The following is a 22,958-nucleotide window of genomic DNA, read 5'->3' as shown; positions in this document are numbered from 1 at the left end:
TAGTTATTCAAATAGTACAATAAGGGACCAGTGCCATGGCTCACTTGGTTCATCCTCTGCCTGCTGTGCCGGCATCCCATAGGGGCACCAGTTCTAGTCCTGGCTACTCCTCTTCCAGTCCAGCTCTCTGCTGTGGACCGGAAGTGCAGTGGAGGATGGCCCAAGTGCTTGGGCCCTGCACCCGCATGGGAGACCAGCAAGAAGCACCTGGCTCCTGCTTTGGATCGGTGCAGCGCCAGCTGTAGCAGCCATTAGGGGAGTGAACCAATGGAAGGAGGACCTTTCTCTCTCTCTCTCACTCACTGTCTATATCTCTACCTGTGAAATAAATTTAAAAAAATAGCTATAATAACTCCTTAAGGTATACACCATATAAAAAGATGTAATATGTACATCCAAAATATAAAATGGTGGCTGAAGGATGTGGAATAAAAGTATAGTTATTTTAAGGAATCGAATATAAACTGCTATCAGTATAACAGTCTACTGTAACTATATGATATTGTATGTGAGCCTCATAGTATTCATAAAACAAAAACTCATAGATATACAAAGGATACAAAAGGACCAAAGTATACTCCTAGAGAAAATATTCTTTTTCTTTATTTGACAGTTAGAGTTATAGACAGTGAGAGAGAGAGGTCTTCCTTCCATTGGTTCACTCCCTAAATGACCGGTATGGCCGGCACTGTGCTGATCCGAAGCCAGGAGCCAGGAACTTCTTCTTGGTCTCCTGTGCCAGTGCAGGGGCCCAAGCACTTGGGCCATCCTCCACTGCCCTCCTGGGCCACAGCAGGGAGCTGGACTGGAGGAGGAGTAACCGGGGCTAGAACCAGGCACCCATATGGGATTCTGGCGCTGCAGGTGGAGGATTAACCAAGTGAGCCATGGTGCCAGCCCCAAGAAAATATTCTAATCACCAAAGAAGACAGTGAAAAAGAAAGAAAGGGAGAAAGACTCTATAGAACCAAAAACAACAGTAGTAGGCATTTCCTATGAATAATTCATTTCATTATAAGTGGATAAATTTCTCTAATCACAAGACACAGTAGTGTATATTTCAAAGTTACAATCCCTTTCAAAATATCAATGTAATACTTCACGGAAATACAAATACCAATCGTACTTCTTCACTGAAATGAAACCGTACAAGCTATCAAATAACCAAAGCAATACTGAGCAAAAAGAACAAAGCTAGACACATTGTAGTACTTAACTTCAAAAAATACTGAAAGGCTATAGTAACCAAAACATTACAGTACTGGCATAAAAAGACACACACCAAACTGAACAGAACAGAGAATCCAGAAATACACCCACATACTTATAGTCAAATGATTTTCAACAAAGCACTAAGAGCATACATATGGGGGCTGGCACTGTGGAGTCGTGGGTAAAGTCGCCACCTGCAGGGCCAGCATTCCATGTGGGCACCAGTTCTAGTCCTGACTGCTCCTCTTCCCATCCAGCTCTCTGCTAAGGCCAGGGAAAGTAGTAGAAGATGTATTGAGTCCTTGGGCCACTGCACCCATGTGGGAGACCCTAAAGAAGTTCCGGCTCCAGGCTTCAGATTGGCCTGACTCTGGTCATTTTTACCATTTGTGGAGTGAACCAGCAGACAGAAGACCTTTCTCTCTATCTCCCCCTCTCTTTCTGACTCAGCCTCTCAAATAAAAAAAAAATTTTTTTTTAAGAAAAGTAGAAGCTTGGGAGTCACCACTAGATCCTGACGACAAGCCAAATGCTGAGCAAACTGAAAAATAAGAATTCTTTTTAGATCCACAAGAGAAGTGGAGTCACAGAGCAAATGACTGTCCCCCAAATTAGAGAATGACATGTAAATACAGAGATTCACAACTTACCAGAGCAGAAAATCACAAGCTGAAACCTCTGTGGGAGCAAGCGCCAGAGTAGGAAACCCTGTAGTGTGATGGAGAAGTTGCCGAATCTCAGTAGTGGACAAATTTGAGGGTTAAAACTCCAGGGGGACTGAATCAGACAGACCCTACACTTTTCCAAGTTTTAACTTAAGCAGTTCAAGTTCATCCTGATACTGAACACAGGAGCAAATTCCCCTCATAGCTCTAGCAGAGAGAGTTGGAAAGGAGCCATTTTTGAAATACACTATAAGATTCTGTTCTTACCAAGGTTGCTCTCAGGAGACGCTATTACCAAGACCCTATCCTGCTGGGGTTTCATCAGAGACTAATTGACCTGGGGAACAAGAAATACCCAACTCTAGCCTAACTTAACTATCCTATCTTGTGTAATGTAGGAGAAAAACACTAAGAAGTACCTGTGAAGTTCACAGTCTCTAGGCAAAGGCTCATTGAAAGACCAACACCTAACTATAGGACTCACTCATTTCCTTCTCCAACACCTTATCACCTCATTACTAATGGCCTTTTTAAGCCAATTTTTTTTACCTGGTACATCATAACTGGCTATCAACAAAAAATGATATAGCATATTAAAAGGGAAACAACACAATTCAAAAAAAAACTGTATTCATATATGGCGCTGATATAGGCAGCCAGTATCACAAGTGGTGGCTTAACCCACTGTACCACAACATGGGCCCCTCTAAGGTTTATATGAAGAGGAAATATACCCAGAATACCCAACACAATATTGAAGGAGAACAAATCTAGAGAACTAACACAATCCAACTTTAAGACTTCTTATAAAATTACAGTAATCAAGACAGCATGGTATTGGTGAAAAAATATACAGATCCATGGAACAGAATAAGAACGCACAGTTTGATCCAGATCACTTCAGTCCATTGATCTCTGATTAAGTAGCAAAGTCAATATAATTGAGAAATGGTAGATCTCTAAAATAATGATTGGAACAAAATCTACATGCCAAAAAAATCTGGACACAGACTTTTCAACTTCCACAAAAATTAACTCAAAATCAATCATAAACCTTAATATAAAAGAGAAAAGTATCTCTGGATAATAATAGAATTTAGATGACTTGAGCTTAGTGATAAGCTTTTGGAGATAACACCAAAGGCACGATCCATGAGAGACAGAGTTAATAAACTAGACTTCATCAAAATTAAGAATTTCTGCACAGTAAACGATATTGAGAAGAGAATGAAAGGACAAGTTGCTGGCAGAAGTTAGGAAGGCGGCAGGGTTGAATAGAAGGAGCACAGAGGGTCTTTAGGGCAGCGACATTGTTCTGCATGGTGTAATAATGGGGGCCACATGTTAAATATTTGCCCAGACCTAAAGAAGATACAGGTAGGCAGGAACGGGAGCCAGCACTTCAGTGTGGTGAGCAAACAGCATCGAACTTGATGTCTGAAGTCTTTGCTTGGATGTCAGCACAGACCCTCACTAAGAAAATGATACCTGGAAAATCACCACAGAGTATGACTTGTACAGTGGGATAAATACCTTGTTTGTATGATCATTGTGTATGCAAAATTTGATTGTGTTTATTAATTTTCTTAAGACACAGGGTTTGATATGTAAGTGTTAAGGGCCTGAGCTATGCAAATCAGACATCTTTGGTTTGGATCCTCACTTCCCCAGTCACCAACTCTGAACACGTAACTGACACTTGTTTCCTCCATCTCTACACCTCTAGTTTGGTGATACTAAGATTACTCAGCTCAAAGGTTGCTGAGAAGGAGGAAAATGAGCTAATGCAAGTGAATTATTTGCCAGATAGCAAGCACTCCTTATTTTCTATTATTATTATTCTATGTTTTGTACTATAATCATGTTTTCTAAAGCACATTCCCTACCTATCACTAGTTTCACTCTACCAAAAAAAAATAATAACTCCATGAGTTATTGCTGTTTGACAACATCAATAATAAGTGTAAATGCATGAGTAGAGGATGGCTCAAGTCCTGCACCCGCGTGGGAGACCCAGAAGAAGCTCCTGATTCCTGCCTTCAGATCGGTGCAGCTCTGACCACTGGAGCCAACTTGGGGTGAACCAGCAGATGGAAGACCTCCCTCCCTCTCTCTCTGTCTCTCTCTCCCTCTCTCTCTCTCTGCTTCTCCTCTCTCTGTGTAACTCTGACTTTCAAATAAATAAGTAAATCTTAAAAATGAATGAGTAAGTGCATAAAGGACAGGAAAGAAGAGAAGGATTTCTGGAGAAAAATTTAGTAAATACTTGAATTTTGGATGCCTCAAATGAAAAAGGGTTCATAGTGCCTGTAAGCACTATCATTATTTTCATCCTTTAGTAGTTCAAGTCTTTATTTCATTTCTAGTTTTATCCAGAAATAAAAACCTAATTCATTACATAATGTATCTTATCAATTTCGGTTTTCAAGTATTCAAGAAATGCAAACCAAGCATTTTCTTTTGTGGCAACAACACACTTATGGACTAAGCTTCAAAGACAGGGAAAAATTCACTTAAAATAACTGATACACTCTTCTGCCCAAAGACATAAGAACTAAGACGTAACACTGTAATCATGCAAATGGTATGTAATAAGAGAAGAAAAAAAAAGACGGTCCAACACAATCTGTGTCTTCTTTTTAAAAAGATTCAAGAACAGATTCCCAGTAACAGGATATTCTGGAATCTAAGGAACTGCAGAAGAGAAACCAGAGGAAGTTCCAGTTCCCTGCAGTTTTCCATAAATGTTCTGGTTGTTTACTTTGGATTTCCTTTGTACTTTAATGGGAGATTTTCTGCCTTTACATTCTTTCATAGTGATGACTATGTTTCTGGGTGTAGCACATCCTTAAGCATCTTTTGTAAGGCTGGACAAGTGGTGACAAATTATTTCAGTTTATGTTTGTTGTGGAAGGTCTTTATGTAACCGTTATTCATAAATGAGCGTTTTGCAAAGTACAGTATTCTGGGTTGGCACTTTTTTCTCTCTTAAGACTTGGAATATATCTCACCATTCTCTCCTAGCTTGTAGGGTTTCTGATGACAAGTCAGCTGGGAGTTTAATTGGGGATTTTTTTTTTCTGACTGAGTTAGACAGTGAGAAAAAGAGGCAGAGAGAAAGGTCTTCCTTCTGCTGGTTCACCCCCCCAAATGGCCGCTATGGCCTGTGTGCTGCGCCGATCCGAAGCCAGGAGCCAGGTGCTTCCTCCTGATCTCTCATGCGGGTGCAGGGGCCCAAGCACTTGGGCCATCGTCCGCTGCCCTCCTGGGCCACAGCAGAGAGCTGGACTGGAAGAGGAGCAACCGGGACTAGAACCCGGTGCCCATATGAGATGCCGGCGCTGCACAGATCAACCAAGTGAGCCACGGTGCCGGCCCCAATGGTGAGGATCTTTTCTGGTCATGTCTATTAGGAGTTCTACGTGCTTCCTGTGCTTGAACGTCCCGTTCTTTCTCCACATTAGGGAAGTTTTTTGTAATTATTTCACTAAATAGGCTTCTAATCCATTCTCTCTTTCCATGCCTTCAGGAACTCCTCAGACCTGTATGCTGGGTCATTTCATAGTATCCCATAAATCTCCAACACTGTTTTTTAGTTTTCTTTTCTTTTTCAAGCTTTTTATTCAGTGAGAGGAATACACAGGAGAGTGAGGGCGTTATTTCAGGGAGAAAGAGAGGTCTAGAAGCTAAGCTGGGTCCATTCCAGGCAGAGATCAGGTCAGGAGCGAGCCATGCAGAGCAATCCCATGGTTATGAGCAGCCACAGGTAGCTTAGTGCAGCAGCAAAGCAAACGCAGAAGGCAGGCAATCAGCCCAAAGGAGCAAGCAGCAGGAAAGCAGGGAGCGGGTGGCCCAAAGGTCATGCGCCCATGGGGCAACAAGGGAAGGCTGTGTTTTAGTTTTCTAATTTCTTCCTCTTTTTTTTTTTTTTTTCGGCCTGACTGTAAAATGTCCCGAGATTTGTCTTCTGACTCACATATTCTTTCTTCTGCCTCACCGAGTTTGTTGTTACAGCTTTCCACTGCATTTTTTACTTGTTCTTTTGAAATCTTCGTTTCCAATGTTTCATTTTGATTTTTCTTTAAAATACCAATTTCTTGGGAAAAATGTTCATTCACGCCATGTATGGATTTCTTTAATTTGTGGATTTGCTTCTGATTACTTCAAAGTAATCCTAGAATCAACTTTTTGAATTCCACTTCCACACTTCTTCAATCTCTTCACTTTCACATTCCAGTACCAAGTGTTGAATTCCTTTGGAGGCTTCACGTTGTCTTCCTTACTCTTGTTTCCTGAGTTGCTGTGTTTATTTCCGGGCATTTGTAGAGACACTTGTTAGTTTTTTTCCCCCTGTGATGGCTTTTATCTTTGGAGTATGCCTCTGTGGATAGTGGAGTGTCTGCTCTTTCAGCGAATATCTTGAAGCATGTGCTGGGTATGGCCAGGGAGCTCTGTTCAGTGCTCCAGGGTGAGAGGAGTGTCCTAAATGACACCAATATTGGGCATGGTGAATCTCTCTCTCTCTCTCTCTCTCTCTCTCTCTCTCTCTCTCTCTCATCAGAGGGGAGGATTAATCTATTCTTTTGGCGTAGTCTCATGCTCACCTCTTCTCTCCCAAGGAGACCAATGCCTGGTTCCTAGCCCTAGTGATATAATATTTGTTTGCACTGCCACAAGAACCACACAAAGGATCTATGAAGTCCTCTGTGTGAGCATGGATTCCCACAGCAATGAACCTCACCAGAGAATCAGGGAGCTCCGAGCATGTGGAGCCACCCACAGTGACTACCCAAAGACCCAGCCACACCCTGCACCCTCCCACACAGCCACAGTGTTTTCACAGTCCCAGCACACAAGGCTCTCACAGCTATGAGCACCCATTCTCTAGTCAGTTCTCCCAGCCAGACTCAGGCATCTTTGCTAGGCATGTGGACACAAGCTGGTTCAGGGCATTATGTGTGTCCAAAATGGCACCTGCCTTCTCTCAGCTAGTTACAGGACATCAGCACTGGTTGGTCAGGTAGAAAGAAATGTGTCCCCCAACTTTGTGTCCTCCAGGTTGGCATGGACACTGTCCCTCACAGGGCTCCAAGCCGTCCTCACACCAGGCTCTTCCCTTAGCTTTATTGCCAGTGGCTTCTGTTGCTGCCACCCGGTTTCACCTCATTCTCCAAAGCTTGTGCTGAGGCTCTCAGTTGCTGGAGTCCTGAATTATGCATGCCCACACCCTCCACATAGATCCACAGTGTCCCTCTAATTTGCATGGCATTTCCTCTACTGTTTTCTCCCTAACTCTCCCCTGAGATTGGGCTCTCTCTACTTTTTTTCTTTTAACTTTCTCCCCCTAGATTATAGCAGTAAGCTCTCTTTTATTCCACCATCTTGGCGTCTCAGGAATAGTATCACTTTAACTCGTTATAACACAAAGTATTAAATTTCTCACTTACACTAAAGAGTGGTGTATCTAGAAATTTTAACTTTATCAATGTCTTCAGCACTGTACCAATTACAAATTCTTCGACACTTTCTAGGTTACTCTAATGCTCTAGACCATTACAGAGAATTTGAGCTGGAGTAATTACCTAGTTCGGGAGTGGGACCGTGGACAGTTAGAAGATCTGAAGAAACAGTCACCGAATGGAGAATGGACGTCTACATTATAGGGAAAGGACTTTATTCAAATGTCAGTTTTTGCTAGGAAATAAGCATAACTCTTTAATCCTGTGGAAACTTAGCAGTTTTAGTAAAGGAATGAATGAGAAATACATGGTAAAGGGGCATGAAATTACTGAAAACAAATTTAAAAGTCCTACACACCAAAATATACCTTCACACACAAGATCACTCCATTTTTCTCTTTCTAGGGTATAAGCAGCTAACCTTTTCTACCTGAACACCAGAACTAAAGAGGGTACAAAAAGTTGACAGACAACTGGGGGCTGTTGCAGGCATTTTGGGAGTGGACGTACAGGTGGGAGCTCAGTCTCTCTTTAAAAGGGTAGACAGAGGAATTAGGCACTATCACAATAGGATTACCCCAGAGCCCTCTCTAAAACACTGGTTCCTGAGATCTTTGCCCAATATGCCCTCACACTGCCTCTTTCTGCCTGCTCTCCCATTCACAATCTTTCTGTGGATTCTTTTTCCTAACCCATCACAACTACTCCACTTCCCCTCCTCTAGGAGTGGATCACTCTAAGGTCCTCTTGTGGAATCCCTGACTACCCCTCTGTATGTTGCAGAATCTTTAATCATAGAAGCCTAGCCTTTGCTTGGTTCTACTAACCTGGGTGCTCAGTACATTTTATATTCTATGGCCAAGTCCTAGTAGTTCCCCCAACAGAGAAGCTAAAATACCTCATTATGAGGTCCCTAAATGTCCTCCAACCAACATGCACTGAGTAGCTACTGTGGACTTGCCACTTTCCAAAAATAACTCAGTCTAGTAGGGGAAACCCACAAGTACAAGGTTATAACAGGCTGGTGTTGTGGTGTAGCAGGTAATGGTGCTGCCTGCGTCACTGGCATCCCAGTTGGGTGCCAGTTTGAGTCCTAGTGGCTCCACCCCTGATCAGCCCCCTGCTGATGGTGTGGGAGAAGCAGCAGGAGAAGCAGCAGGAGATGGCCCAAGTGTCTGGGCTCCTACCACCCGTGTTGGAGACCTGGATGAAGCTCCTGTCTCCAGCCTGACTCAGCGTTGGCCACTGCAGCCATCTGGGACATGAACGAGCAGGTGGAAGATCTCTCTCTCTCTCTCTCTCCCTCTCCCTCTCCCTCCCCCCTCCACTTCCCCTCACTCTGTTCCTCTCTCTCCCTCTTTTGTTCTCTCTCTGAAACTCCGACTCTCAAAATAAGTATTTTTCAAAAGGTTATGACTACTGTGATTTTAGGAGCAGACTGTGGAAGTATTCCAAGGAGCTTAGCACCCACATACGACTGTGAGGTGCTCCTAGTCTCTCAACATAGCATAGGCACTGGGTCTCAAACTGCCTAGCTGGAGTCCCACAGGGAGCTGGCTCAGGGAACGTCTCAGCCTCTCTGTGGACAAGACAGTCAAGTGAGATGGCACAGATTCTCAGTACCCAAGGAATATGGCAGTCTTATGGGCTGAGACTGGGAACTCTGTGAGTACATGAGAGAGTGCAGGTTGTAGCTGGGTCTCTGGGCAATCACTGTGCGTGGCTACACATGCTCAGAGCTCCCTGATTGCCCTAGGTGGGTCACTGCAACAGGATCCATGCTCATACTTTGGACTGCACAGATCCTTTGTGCAGTTCTTAGGGCAGCACAGATGATCATTGCACCCACTGTGGGCTAACACTTCTGCATTGATGACCTTTGAATACAGGAGCGGAGGGTGTGATTATGACAACAAAGGTGGTCAGACCCTCTCTGCTGATAAAAAAAAGATCTACCAAGCCCAACTTGGGTGTCACCCTGGATAATCGCCCAACCCTGGAGCACTGACAAGATCTTCCTGGCCACACCCAGCACATGTCTCTGGGTATTCACTGAAAGAGAAAACATTCCACTAAGCCACAGAGGAAGATAAAGAGACTACAAAGATAAAAGCCATCAGAGGAAAAATAATAACAAAAACGTATTTCAACAAATACTTAAACTCAGAAATTCAAGAAACAAAAATAGGGATAACCGCATGACCCAGCCAAAGGAACAGAACAAAGCATCAATATTATAATATTAAGATGAAGAAACAGATGGAATGCCTGAAATAGAATTCAATAGAATAAACACAGGATTACTCAAGAAGCAATGAGAAGCAAATCTATGAATTAAAGAAATCCATACATGACATGAATGAAAAATTTTCCAATGAAATTGAGATTTTAAAGAGAAATCAAAATGAAATATTAGAAAAGTAGAATTCAATATGTCAAATAAACAATTCAGGGGAAAGTTTTAACAACCGACTTGGTGAGGCAAAAGAAAGAAAATCCAAGCTAGAAGAAAAGCTTTGGAAATTTTTCAGACAGTAATAAAAAAAGAAAGAAAGAAGGGGCTGGTGTTGTGGTGTAGTGGGTTAAAGCCTGGCGTGTAGTGACAGCATCCCATATGGTGCCAGTTCGAGTCCTGGCTGCTCCACTTCTGATCCAGCTCTCTGCTATGGCTGGGAAAGCAGTAGAAGATGGCCCAAGTCCTTGGGCCACTGCACCCGGGTGGGAAACCCTGAAGAAGCTCCTTGCTCCTGCTTTGGATTGGCACAGCTCCAGCCATTGCAGCCATTTGAGGGGTGAACTGGCAGAAGGTTCTATGTGTCTTTACTTATCTCTAACTCTACCTCTCAAATAAATACATTTTGAAAAATATAAATATTAGATTCTAAAATGTGCACAAGAGTATTCCAGATTACTTTTAGAGGATCTCCTTTTAGACTCACAGCTAACTTATCCAAAACCCTAGGACTAGGAGAAAATGGAGAGATACAGCCCAAGTCTCATGAGGAAAAAAAAAAAAACCCTGTCAACCCATGACACTCTACTGTGCAAAGCTCTCATTTATGAATGAAGGTGAAATGAAGACCTTCCATAACAAACAGAAATTGAAAGAATTTGTTACCACTTGTCCAGCCTAACAAAAGATGCTTAAGGGTCTGCTGCACACAGAAATACAAAAAGAGAGTCCTGATTATGGAAGAATGTGGAGGCAGAAAAACTCCCAATACAAAGGAACTCCAAACCAAACAATAGGAATATACACAGAAAAATAGCAGAGCCACGTTGTTATTTATCAATGGTAACCTTGTATGTAAATGGCCTAAACTCTCTAGTTAAAACATACAGAATGGCAGAATAGATTAATAAACAACCCATTTATTAACTGCCTACAAGAAACACATCTCACCAACAAAGATACATATAACTGAAAGTGAAAGGATGGAAAAAGATAGTCCATGCTAACGCAAAGCAAAAAAGAGCAGTGCAGCCATTATAATATCAGACAAAATGGACTTCAACACAAAACTGTTAAGAGACAAAGAAGGCCGGCACCGCAGCTCACTAGGCTAATCCTCCACCTTGCAGTGCCAGCACACCGGGTTCTAGTCCCGGTCGGGGCACCGGATTCTGTCCTGGTTGCCCCTCTTCCAGGCCAGCTCTCTGCTGTGGCTTGGGAGTGCAGTGGAGGATGGCCCAAGTCCTTGGGCCCTGCACCCCATGGGAGACCATGAGAAGCACCTGGCCCCCACTATTGGATCAGCGCGGTGCGCTGGCTGCAGTGCGCCGGCCACGGTGGCCATTGGAGGGTGAACCAATGGCAAAAGGAGGACCTTTCTCTCTGTCTCTCTCTCACTGTCCAATCTACCTGTCAAAAGAATAAAAAAAAGAGAGAGACAAAGAAGATACTACGTAATGATTAAAAGGTCCATTCAACAGGAAGATGTGACTACACAAATGTATATGCGCCCAATTATAGGGAGCCTGGCTATTTAAAAGAAATGTTAGTGGATCTAATGGAGACATAGACTCCAATACAATAGTAATAGGGACTTCAACACACCACTTTATCAATGGACAAATCATCCAGACAGAAAATTCACAAAGCAACATCAGAGCTGGGGCTGGCACTGTGGCGCAGAGGGCTAAAGCCCTGACCTGAAGTGCCAGCATCCCATGTGGGTGCCGGTTCTAATCCTGGCTGCTCCTCTTCTGATCCAGCTCTCTACTGGGATAGCAGTAGAAGATGGCTGGGATAGCAGTAGAAGATGGCCCAAGTGCTTGGGCCCTTGCACCGATGTGAGAGACCTAGAAGGAGCTCCTGGCTTCATATTGGCACAGCTCTGGCCGTTGTGGCAATCTGGGGAGTGAACCTGCGGATGGAGGACCTCTCTTTTTGTCTCTACCTCTCTCCCTCTAACTCTGTCTTTCAAATAAATAAAATAAATTTTAACAACAGAGCTAATTGACACCATGAACTAAATGGACCTAACTAATATATAGAGAACTTTTCATCCCACAGTTGCAGAATACACATTCTTCTCATGAGTGCATGGAACTTTCTCTAGGATAGACCACATACTAGGCCATAAAGCAAGCCTCAGCAAATTAAAAAAATAATTTAAAAATCAAAATTTTATCACACATCTTTTCTGACCACAAAGGAATGAAGCTGGGAATATTTTTTAACTTTTATTTAGTAAATATAAATTTCCAAAGTACAGTTTATGGATTACATTGGCTTTCCCCCACCCCCCCCCCGTTAACTGGGAATTAACAACTCAAGAATCTCTAGAACATATGCAAACACATGGAGACTGAACAACATACTCCTGAATGAACAGTGGGTCATAGAAGAAATCAAAAGAGAAATCAAAAATTTTCTGGAAACAAATGAAGATGACAATACAACATATCAAACCTAGGAGATACATCAAAAAAGCAGTGTTAAGAGGGAGTTTATAGCCATCAGTGTGGAACATAAAAGTAGTAGAAAGAATGAATTAAAATTAGAGAAGAAATAAACAAAATTGAAATAAAAAATACAAAAGATCAGTAAAATTAAGAGCTTTTTTGCAAAAATAAAATGAATACACCATTGGCCCAACAGAAAAGAAAGAGGGAGAAGACCTAAATCAATAGATTCAGAGATGAAAAAAGGATATGTAGCAATATCTACCACAGAAATAAAAATAATCATCAGGAATTACTGCAACGAACTATATGCCAACAAATTAGAAAGTCTAGAAGAAATGGATACATTACTGGACACATACAAACTACCAAAATTGAGCCTGACGACACAAGTCATAGAAAACCTTAACAGACCAATAACCAAGATGGTGATGGAATCAGTAATAAAGACCTTCCCAACAAAGAAAAGACCAGGACTGAATGGCTTCACTGCTGAATTCTACCAGACATTTAAAGAAGAACTAATCTCATTTTTTCTTGAGCTATTCATAACACCTGAAAGTGAAGGAGTCTTCCCAAATTCCTTCTACGAAGCCAGCACCACCTTAATTCCTAAACCAGAAAAAGATACAAAAGAGAAAGAGAATTATAGACCAACATACCAGAAAAACATAGACACAAAAATCCTCAGTAAAATACTAGCTAATCAAATGCAACAACACATCAGAGAAATCATTCACCCAGACTAAATGGGATTTATCCCTGGTATGCAGGTATGGTTCAACATTCGTCAACCAATGAAAGTGGTATATCACATTAACAAACTGAAGAACAAAAACCATACGATTATTTCAATAGATGTAGGGAAAGCATTTGATAAAATACAACATCCTTTCATGATGAAAACGTTAAGCAAACTGGGTGTAGAAGGAACATTCCTCAATACGATCCAAGGCGATTTATGACAAACCCATAGCCAGCATCTTATTGAATGGAAGCATTCCCACTTAGATCCAGAACCAGACAAGAATGCCCACTCTCACTATTACTACTTAATACAGTCCTGGAGTTTTAGCCAGGGCCATTAGGCAAGAAAAAGAATTTAAAGGGAAACAAATTGGAAAGGAAGAAGTCAAACTATCCCTATTTGCAGATGGCGTGATTCTATAGATAGGGAACCAAAAGATTCCACTAAGAGACTACCGAATTTCATAAACGAGTTTGGTAAAGTGGCAGGATATAAAATTAATTATAAATAATTAAATATAAAATTACACAAAAATCAATAGCCTTTGTATACACAAACAATGCCATGGCTAAGAAAGAACTTCTAAGATCAATCCCATTCACAATAGCTACAAAAAATTAAATATTACCTCAGAATAATTTTATCCAAGGATGTCAAAGATCTCTACAATGGAAATTACAAACCTTTAAAGTAAGAAATAGAAGAAAACACATACATGGAAAAATCTTCCATGATGGTGGGTTGGAAGAATTAATATAATCAAAATGTCCATACTACCAAATTCAGAGGCATCACAATACCAGATTTCAAGACATACTACAGGGCAGTTTTAATAATTAAACAAAGCCTGGTACTGGCACAAAAACAGATGGGTAGACCAAAAGAACAGAACAGAAACTCCAGAAATCAATCCACACATCTACAACCAATGTATCCTTGAAAAGGAGCTAAAATCAAACCCTGGAGTAAGGACAGTCTCTTCAACAAAGGAACCTAACTGATATATAAAGAACTTTTCATCCAACAGTTGCAAAATACACATTCTTCTCATGAGTGCATGGAACGTTGTCTAGGATAGACTATATGCTAAGCCAAAAAGTATGAAGCATGTGCCAAAGTATCAAGCTAGACTCCTACTTTACACCTTACATAAAAATCCACTCAAAATGGATCAATGACCTATATCTATGATGTATTACCATGAAATTACTTGAGAACACTGGGGAAGATCTGCAAGACATTGGCATAGGCAAAGACATCTTTAAAAAAGACCACAGAAGCACAGGCATTCAAAGCCAAAATTGACAAATAGTATTACATCAAGCTGAGGTGCTTCTGCACTGCTCAAGAAACACTCAGCAAAGTAAAGAGGCAACTGACAGGATGTGTGAAAATGTTTGCAAACTACAAAACTGACAAAGGATTAATATCCAGAACCTATAAAGAGCTCACAAACTCAACAAGAACAAAACAAACAATACAGTTAAGAAATGGTCAAAGGACTTGAGTAGACAGTTTTCAAGAGAGGAAATACAAATGACCAACAGACACATGAAGAAACGCTCAGGAGCACTAGCCATCAAGGAAATGCAAATCCAAACCACAATGAGCTTTCACCTCAACCCAGCTAGAATGGCTGTCATACAGAAGTCAACCAACAATAAATGCTGGCATGCATGTGGGGAAAAGAGTACTCTATTCCACTGTGGGTGGGAATGTAAACTGGTACAGCCGCTGTGGAAGTGGAGATACCTCAGAAAGCTGAAAATAAATCTACCATATGACCCAGCAAGCCCACATTTGGGAATTGTCTTAAGGACATAAAATCATCACATGAAAAAGTTATCTGTGCCCCCTTGTTCACTGCAGCACAATTCACAATAGCTAAGATATGGAATCAACCCAGATGTCCATCAGCTGAAGACTGCATAAAGAAACTTAGGCACATATACACTATTGAATACTACTCAGCAGTAAAAAATAAATAAATAAATAAAATCCTGTATTTTGCAACAAAATGGCTGCATCTGGAAACTATTATACTTAGTGAAATAAGCCAGTTCTATAAAAACCAGGTACTATATATTTTCCACCTCCTTATCTATGTGTGATTGACAGAGTATCTAAAATGTAATGTTTAGAAGTGATAATGAAATTCTGAGAGTCCATGACTGTTACAGCCCTTGTCTCTACTGTTGAGGATTTGTTATGTTCTTCCCTCATACTCTTTGTTGAACTCTTTACTTAGTGTAGGGTTAATCTTATGAGTATAAAGTAAACTTAAAATAGATCTTTGTAAAAATTAAGAGTGAGACTAAGAGAGAGTAGAGGAAGAAGGTTGGGAACATGGGCAGGAGGTAGGGTAGGATGGGAAGAATCATCACTATGTTCCTAAATCTGTATATGTGGAATACATGAAATTGGCATACCTTAAATAAAAATTTAAACAAAGAAAGAAGCTATGGAATTTAGACTACATCTTGGGGTTAACGGGAAGGTGCTGAAGGGATTACAGAGGGATAATGATTTGTCCTTCAGAGAGAAATTTTTTGATCAACAATGGGTAATGAGAAGGGATAGGGAGCAAATCCTGGGAGTCACAAAATACACTGTGCAGCCTGAGCAGCATCCATTTCTTCTAGGAACAAAGAGGAGGAGGAGACACGTTATAGCCATGGCTGTTTTAATTACCTCCTATTCGTTTTATTAGAGAGGAAGCGGTTCCTGCTTTAGGCTGTGGCTGTGCAGACCACAAACATGGAACAATTGACACTGGACAGATGACGCTGACAACAACTTATTAATCAAATATACTCAGAGTATAGAAGAAGAGAGCACTGTATGCCACGCAAGGTATCATGGAAGCTGCCACTGGGAACAGACTGAAGAAGCAAGGGCTGTGTCAGGCAGGCTTTAGAGTATCAAGAAGCTGGGGTGACTCCTGGTTAGCATAAGACGTGATTGGCTTCTTTGCAGGTTTTTGCGGGCTTGCAGAGAACTAGATTTCTCTACTTAAGGATAAATAGGAACTGTGCACGCTTCTATTGACAAGAAATGTTATTTGGCTGGAGGACCTTCTCTGCAGAACAGAGTGGAGAGGGGACATATGCCCAGGCCATTTGAAGTTGTCTCGATTTGACCAGACTGCTGGTGATCTGTGCAGCAGCTTTTGCAGGGTGAAGACGGTATGGTGTGCAATGAATAAAAACAAAGATTATTTAAAGAATGGGGGGACAGAAGGAATCTCTCTGCGAGCAGAGGAGGAACATCTCTGCCTTTCCCAGTGGCTTTTCTTTCCTCCAGATGACACTGTCTCACTGTGTCATCAAGTGGATATTTGTCCACATCGGCACAGGCCATTTCACCTATGTAGCGGTATGCATGAAGCTATCTCTCACAAGGGAGGAGAAGGAGAAACGTCCCGTGCGATAAAAGATAAAAGATCCTTGTCTATTTCTTGGAACACCATGTTCAAGGCTCTGTGGCGTGAGCCTCCCCATGAGCTAAGGCATGAGAAGACTGTTCTCTGCATCCTTGACCTTCTGAGGAATGCAGGCAAGAAACTTCCAAGGTCTTTGTGGTGTGAGCCTTCCCATGAGCCAATGCATAGAGGACTGCTCCCAGCATCCTCAGCCTTCAAAGGAAGGCAGGCACGATGCTGCTGCCTCGGTCCTCAAGAGATAGCCACGATGTTGCCCAGGTGGTCCCTGGCAGCAGACATCAAGACAGCACAGAAAATCTGGCATTAATTTTAGGGCTTATACCACAATTCACCTCTTGGTGCTTTGATGTAAAGTAAGACCCCGGGAGGGACAGATACTACCAGAGAGAAGGAATAGAACAATCTCTGTGGGAAGAGCAGTAGGTACATGACACGCAGCAGAGGACCACAATGGCTACAGCTAGAGTTTCGAAGCCTGTGCAGAGCTGTAGGCTCCATTTGGTTGGGAACAGGCAAGAGAAAAGTTCTGTCATTTCTAGCACGATTGGCATGCTATTTAGTATCTGAACAACATTATGAAATACTTTAATATCAGTTTGTATCCAATTGAGGTGCTGCTGCACTTGGCCAGGATTGTTGATTCATATACAAGCAATTCCATGAAACTAACATATTTCTCCTTGTGTAGTTACTAGATAGTCAAAGCAAAGAAACAGTTCATCTGGACTGGGGACCCTTGGCTCTCAGTGAACAGCTGAGGAGGCTTGATGCATGCGTGAGGGTAGAGGCATGGCCATTTGCTGGTTGGCAGTGAATGAGTTTTGATGGCTGGGATAAGGCAGTGATGTTTAATGCTATATTACTGGTGCCAAATATAATACTGGTACCTATGGAAAAGGAGTTCAAGAACCGAGCTCTGATTGTGGGGCAGGATTTCAGAAGAGTCTGTGGGAACTATGTAATCAGTGGGAAGGACAGAATCTTGCCTGGGACCCTATTTAAATGAGCTTATCTTTCTTGCCATTGCTATTGCTCTTCTTTTTGGAATTGCCATTTCTTCGAGCAATCTTCTTGGCTTGTTCCAAGTGGCAGGTGGCCTCTGAAGTTCTATAGCTACTACTGAATTCCTTTGTTTATGGCCTTCTACCTGTACCACCTCTTGGCCTCCACTGCATCCAGTCAGGACTGGCTAGCAGTTCTAAGAGAAATACTTTTGTAAGACATGAAACTGCTCTTTTTCATGTGACCACTCTCTGTAGGATGGGAAAGTAGCCAATTCACTGTTTAGTTGTGAGAACTGTATAAAACCACCTACTAGGCCAAGTACAAAAATGAATTGTCCTTGAAAATTTACATTTCTCAATGAACAATTTGGAGGACAGCCCTACAAATGAGTTATTTTTAAGAGGACTATGTACCCACAAGAATACCTTTAAACCTCAGTTGTGATAAGCCTCTATCAAACTGCTCGTCTTAGTGAACACCCATTTAAAAGCATCGCCTCTGGCTGCGGTCAGATGCTTTTTGAAGAATTACACAATGCTTACCATTTGGCGAATGCTGACTTGATCCTGTTAACAATTAGCAGCAATCTAGAAATTAGAATGATTCTATTCCACAGCTGCATTACTAACTATGAGGTTGTTATTGCTTTATTTCAAAGCTACCCTAACTTCTCCTATTCTCCAATTTACCTGGTAAAGCTGAAGATATCTGAGTAGATGATGAACACAAGCAAATACATGATTTTAGAAATGAAGCTGATGCAGGAGGCAGCTGGGGTCTGGGAGAAACAGCAAGAAAAAAGGAAAATTCAGAAAGAGTCAGAAAAAGCTAAAGCTGCTTTAGTTGCTTGAACTGAAATGGTTTGTTTTACTTGCTAAAGATACCAGCTTGAAAAGTAGCTAGCTTACAGACTACCTGCCTGCATGCAGGAGATAAAGACCAGTCCAGCCACATCCAAGGAGAGAGCAGCTGAAGCTCATCTTGAAAAAGACATGAGGCATTGTATCAGAGAACTTTCAGCTTGGGCCTCCCTGACAACATCTCTCCACCCCCATCTTCTGCCACAAGTTACCTGACAGTGACCCTCCTCCCTCTCTAAACTGGCTATAAATTAAGAATCCAAATTAAATTTGCACTCCAAATTCTTCCCACAGCCAGGCTCTTACAGTTTTTTGGCTTTATAGCCCTGAACTCTTCTCAGAGGCCTGCTTCCATTCTCTTTGTGGAATATATTTTGCTTGATATAGTACATCTTTGTTGCCTACGCTTGCTACCTCTGTGAGTTGCATTCAACTCATTGTATGAGGCTTTGAAAAACTTGCCCTCCATGCCTACAACAAACCTATTGCACTGAAACATTTACTGTACGACTAGAAGTATTGTTTAGTGAGCATATTATCTCAAATGGTGTTGAAGTTTCTAGAAGTTTAATTAAATGGTGTTAAAACCACTTTTTACCAAATTTTGAAAATTGTTGTAGTAATTAGCATGCATTTGCTGTGGCCCTGAGTATCTAATGTATTAATAAATTCCTTTTAAAAAAGAAGCAGAAGAATAAATGATATATAATTTTGTGTTATAACATATTATTAAAACTATTCTTTCTAGGATTGTGGGATTTCACGTCTCTTTCTTTCCTTTTTTGTTCTCTTACTCTCTCTCCTTTTCTCTCTGGTCTCTGGTGATCAAAAATATAATTTCAAATTAAAATACTCAGATAACTGACTATAACCAAATTATCTCCCAGAGGAGTAGGAGGAAATTTCAATGAGGAAAGTAAATTATAAATTTTAGACATTACTGTGCAAACCTAAAATGATGCTACTGGAAATGTTAATAATTTACCAAGAGTCAGAGTATACATCATCGATTTTCTTTCTCTTGTCAACAATTTACTCATTGACCCAATACACTTTTAAGGACTGATCTAACAGACATTATGATAATTAATCTAACTATAATCTTACTTGAGTTAGAAGGTTATGTGGTAGATTTCACACTGGAAAATTCCAAGTTATTAGAAGGTGATGTCAGTTTTAGTTCTGCTGATGTAATTTAGTGTAATGGCCACACCTTGTTCTAAGATAAAGGAATGTCTCCAAACGTAGGATGACTGACGCAGGTATACAAAATAGTTTGAGGGTGAGAAAAGAGAGAAAACACAAAAAGGGCAAGGACAGAAGAATGGGGAAATAGAGGAAAGGTGGAGAGGGTGAATCTGAGCCAAGGGAGAAAATTCTGTGGAGGTGGGTGGGGTAAGAGGTGGAGCTGGGACCAGTGACGCAAGAACTCAGTGGTAGCCCAGGGGATATAAAAGCCTGGTGGAGTCAGGTAGAAGCAGCATCCTGGAGCCCAGGGTAAGCACCCAGGCCCACTTCAGTCGGTGAAAGCACAGGCGGCTGCCAAAGACAGCAGAGAAACCCGGAGCAGAAGAGACCAGCCGAGGATGCCTGCCCTCTTGTTCTACCTTCTAGGATTCTGTCTCCTCCAGGGCCAAGTTACTGGAAGAGTCACGTATGAATGGATGATGGAGAATGTTAAGATATGCCGTAATGATTTTGTCAGAACCGCGATCGAAGTCTGTGGCCATGTCCACTTGGAAAGAGAGTCTCCGAGTCCAGAAAACCCCTTTCTGGGTTCTGGACCAGCTGCAGGTGAGTACTTCTATCCTTCGACAATTCTGCCTAGAAAAAGGAGCCTGGTTTTCTCTGATCAGCAGCAATTGGGTATTTACACTTAGATTTACATCTCCTGGCTTCTTTGCTTCCATTATTTCAAAATTAACACCTTATTAAACAAGCTGAAGGACAGTTTTGCTGTCCATGAAGAAGAGCAGCATGCTCTGATTCACGTTTGTTAACTACTATTTTAGCTTTACCAGAATTTCTCATTTCCTTGGGCTAAAACTGTCAAATTAAATAATTGAGATAGGTAAGGTTAGGAGATTTATACAACAGAAAGATTTTGAAGCAGATGTTTTCTTTTTATATTACATATATATATCCTATATATAAACATATATGATATTATATATATATATATATATATATATATACACATATTTACTTTCTCCCTGGCCATACCAGCAACTTGGAAACAGTCCATGAAACTTTAACTAAAATGAATGGGTATAAAGAAGAAGGAAGATGTTAGCTAGTTGCACCACGATCCCAGCCCAAGTTTCAAAGTTTGCATCTGGCCAGCATATTGCATGATCCACAACACTGGAACAAACACCATACAGAGTACATTAGTACACACACGTGACAGCCAATGCTAATCTCTTCTGGAAGTCTATGACTATTGATTGGTGTTCATTTAACCCATTTCTCTAATATAAACTGAAATCGATTTTCAGTAAACACTCTGGGGAGAGAAATTGTTACATATATATTTGAGGGCTGTCAGAGACTTATATCCCCTGTTGATTCTATCAGAGCTTTTAGAAATTCTACCTTGGGGTCAGCATTCTGGCATAGCCGGTTAAGCTACCACTTGCGATGCTGGCATCCCACATGGGCACCAGTTTGAGTCTCAGCTGCTCCACTTCCAGTCTAGCTCTATGCTAACACAGCTGGGAAAGAAGCTGAAGATGGCCTAAGGGCTTGGGCCTCTGCACCCCCATAGGAGACCCAGATGAGGTTCCTGGCTCTTGACTTTGGCCTGGGTCAGACCTGGCCATTGTAGTCATTTGGGAAATGAACCAGTGGATGGAAGATCTCTCTGTGCCCCCGCCCCGCCCCGCCCCGCCCCTTAACTCTGCTTCCAAATAAATAAAGAGAACTTTACATATAAAAAAGAAATTCTTGCCACCATGATTTGAAAACTTAAATAAGCAATTTTCTTTTCAAAGGTTACTCTCAGAATTCAGAAGTTGCCTAGCAATGCAATAAAATTACTCAGGTTGAAAAAAAATCCAGTTATGTTTAAACTGAGTGTTTCTGATGATCAACATTACTTCAGAAAGTTGACAGATCTATGTCAGACAGTGAAAAGTACTATATTGAAAGCAATGAAGGGATGAGAGAGATTACAGAAGCCAAGTGGAGTAAGCAGAAGAATGCTAGGATTGTAGTACTTCAATCTATAAGTATAATAAATGGTTCAGATATTAAGACACTTGCTGATTGTTTGTTTCAATATTCAATTAGATTGAGACAGTGCTTTCCATTTCTCTACATAGGCACATGCAATCTGTCTGATACTCCTTGATATTCATATTTTTCTTTCTACCCCCAATTTCTTTAACTTAATAGAAACTGTGCCATCATCCATCAAGAAAGATGCAGAAAATGCAAATACTATGTTGGAATCCATTCCTAACTTGCCACAGGAGCTGACAGCAACACTATTTGAGAAGCAGCCATCAAAGCTGTATCTACAATACCTACCTACATTGAAGAAGTCAAATGTTAGTTTTGAAGAATTTAAGAAAATTATTCAGAATATACAAAGAGGAGTGGAAAGTAGCAGGGCTTCAGAATCGAATACTTTCTCCCGAAAAAAGAGACAGTTCTCTGAGAGTCTGCCTGAAGAATGTTGCAAATATGGTTGTCCCAGATATTATCTTCTTATGTATTGCTGAGATGGAGATAATTGTATAGATTTCACATAATTTTCATGTGTATTTCCCATGTATTCTTGATATTTTCACTTATAATTCTGTCAGGATGCTACTGATTACTAGAATATAAGACCTCCACAGCTGAAGGTTTGTGCATTGTTCATTTTATAATAAATGGTATGTCTGTGCAGTGCTGGTATTGCTTTTGCTTTTGAAAGTATGACAAAATTTCCCAATGAAGAGACAGTTGGCAATGTATGCAGCTACAGCATAGACAGTTATTCAAATAGTACAATAAGGGACCAGTGACGTGGCTCACTTGGTTCATCCTCTGCCTGCTGTGCTGGCATCCCATGTGGGCACCGGTTCTAGTCCCGGCTACTCCTCTTCCAGTCCAGCTCTCTGCTGTGGCACGGGAGTGCAGTGGAGGATGGCCCAGGTCCTTGGGCCCTGCACCCGCATGGGAGACCAGCAAGAAGCACCTGGCTCCTGGCTTTGGATCGGTGCAGCGCCAGCTGTAGCAGCCATTAGGGGAGTGAACCAATGGAGGGAGGACCTTTCTCTCTCTCTCTCTCTCTCACTGTCTATATCTCTACCTGTGAAATAAATTTAAAAAAATAGCTATAATAACTCCTTAAGGTATACACTATATAAAAAGATGTAATTTGTACATCCAAAATATAAAATGGTGGCTGAAGGATGTGGAATAAAAGTATAGTTATTTTAAGGAATCAAATTTAAACTGCTATGAGTTTAACAGTCTACTGTAACTATATGATATTGTATGTGAGCCTCATAGTATTCATAAAACAAAAACTCATAGATATGCGTAGGATAAAAAGGAGCAAAGAACACAATTCAAAAAAAAAATCAAGCATCAAAACTATACTCAGATATGGCTCTGATATAGGCAGCCAGTATCACAAGTGGTGGCTTAACCCACTGCACCACAACA

General features: G+C 41.3%; 1 protein-coding gene across 1 annotated transcript; it reads left to right on the top strand.

Annotated features, from left to right (window-relative positions):
* Positions 1–19,766: 19,766 nt before the first annotated feature.
* Positions 19,767–22,605, top strand: LOC149128751 (relaxin-like protein SQ10). The gene is made up of 2 exons (XM_089304711.1): positions 19,767–20,093; positions 21,696–22,605. Exons 1-2 carry the CDS (start codon positions 19,886–19,888, stop codon positions 22,022–22,024), a joined length of 537 nt encoding a protein of 178 aa, XP_089160837.1. The 5' UTR covers positions 19,767–19,885; the 3' UTR covers positions 22,025–22,605.
* The last annotated feature ends 353 nt before the right edge of the window (positions 22,606–22,958 follow it).

This window comes from Oryctolagus cuniculus, chromosome 1, assembly GCF_051225735.1.
Source record: "Oryctolagus cuniculus isolate XC-2025 breed Fujian yellow rabbit chromosome 1, ASM5122573v1, whole genome shotgun sequence".
In the NCBI taxonomy this organism is placed as follows: domain Eukaryota; kingdom Metazoa; phylum Chordata; class Mammalia; order Lagomorpha; family Leporidae; genus Oryctolagus; species Oryctolagus cuniculus.
The sequence above is the reverse complement of the archived record's forward strand: the minus strand, read 5'-3'. Positions and strand labels throughout refer to the sequence as shown.

Bases quoted from the DNA above. Each gene is read 5' to 3' on its own strand.
- LOC149128751 (XM_089304711.1), top strand. From the start codon at position 19,886: ATGCCTGCCCTCTTGTTCTACCTTCTAGGATTCTGTCTCCTCCAGGGC. The intron at 20,094-21,695 runs GTGAGTACTTCT...TTAACTTAATAG, and splicing joins GGGTTCTGGACCAGCTGCAG to AAACTGTGCCATCATCCATC.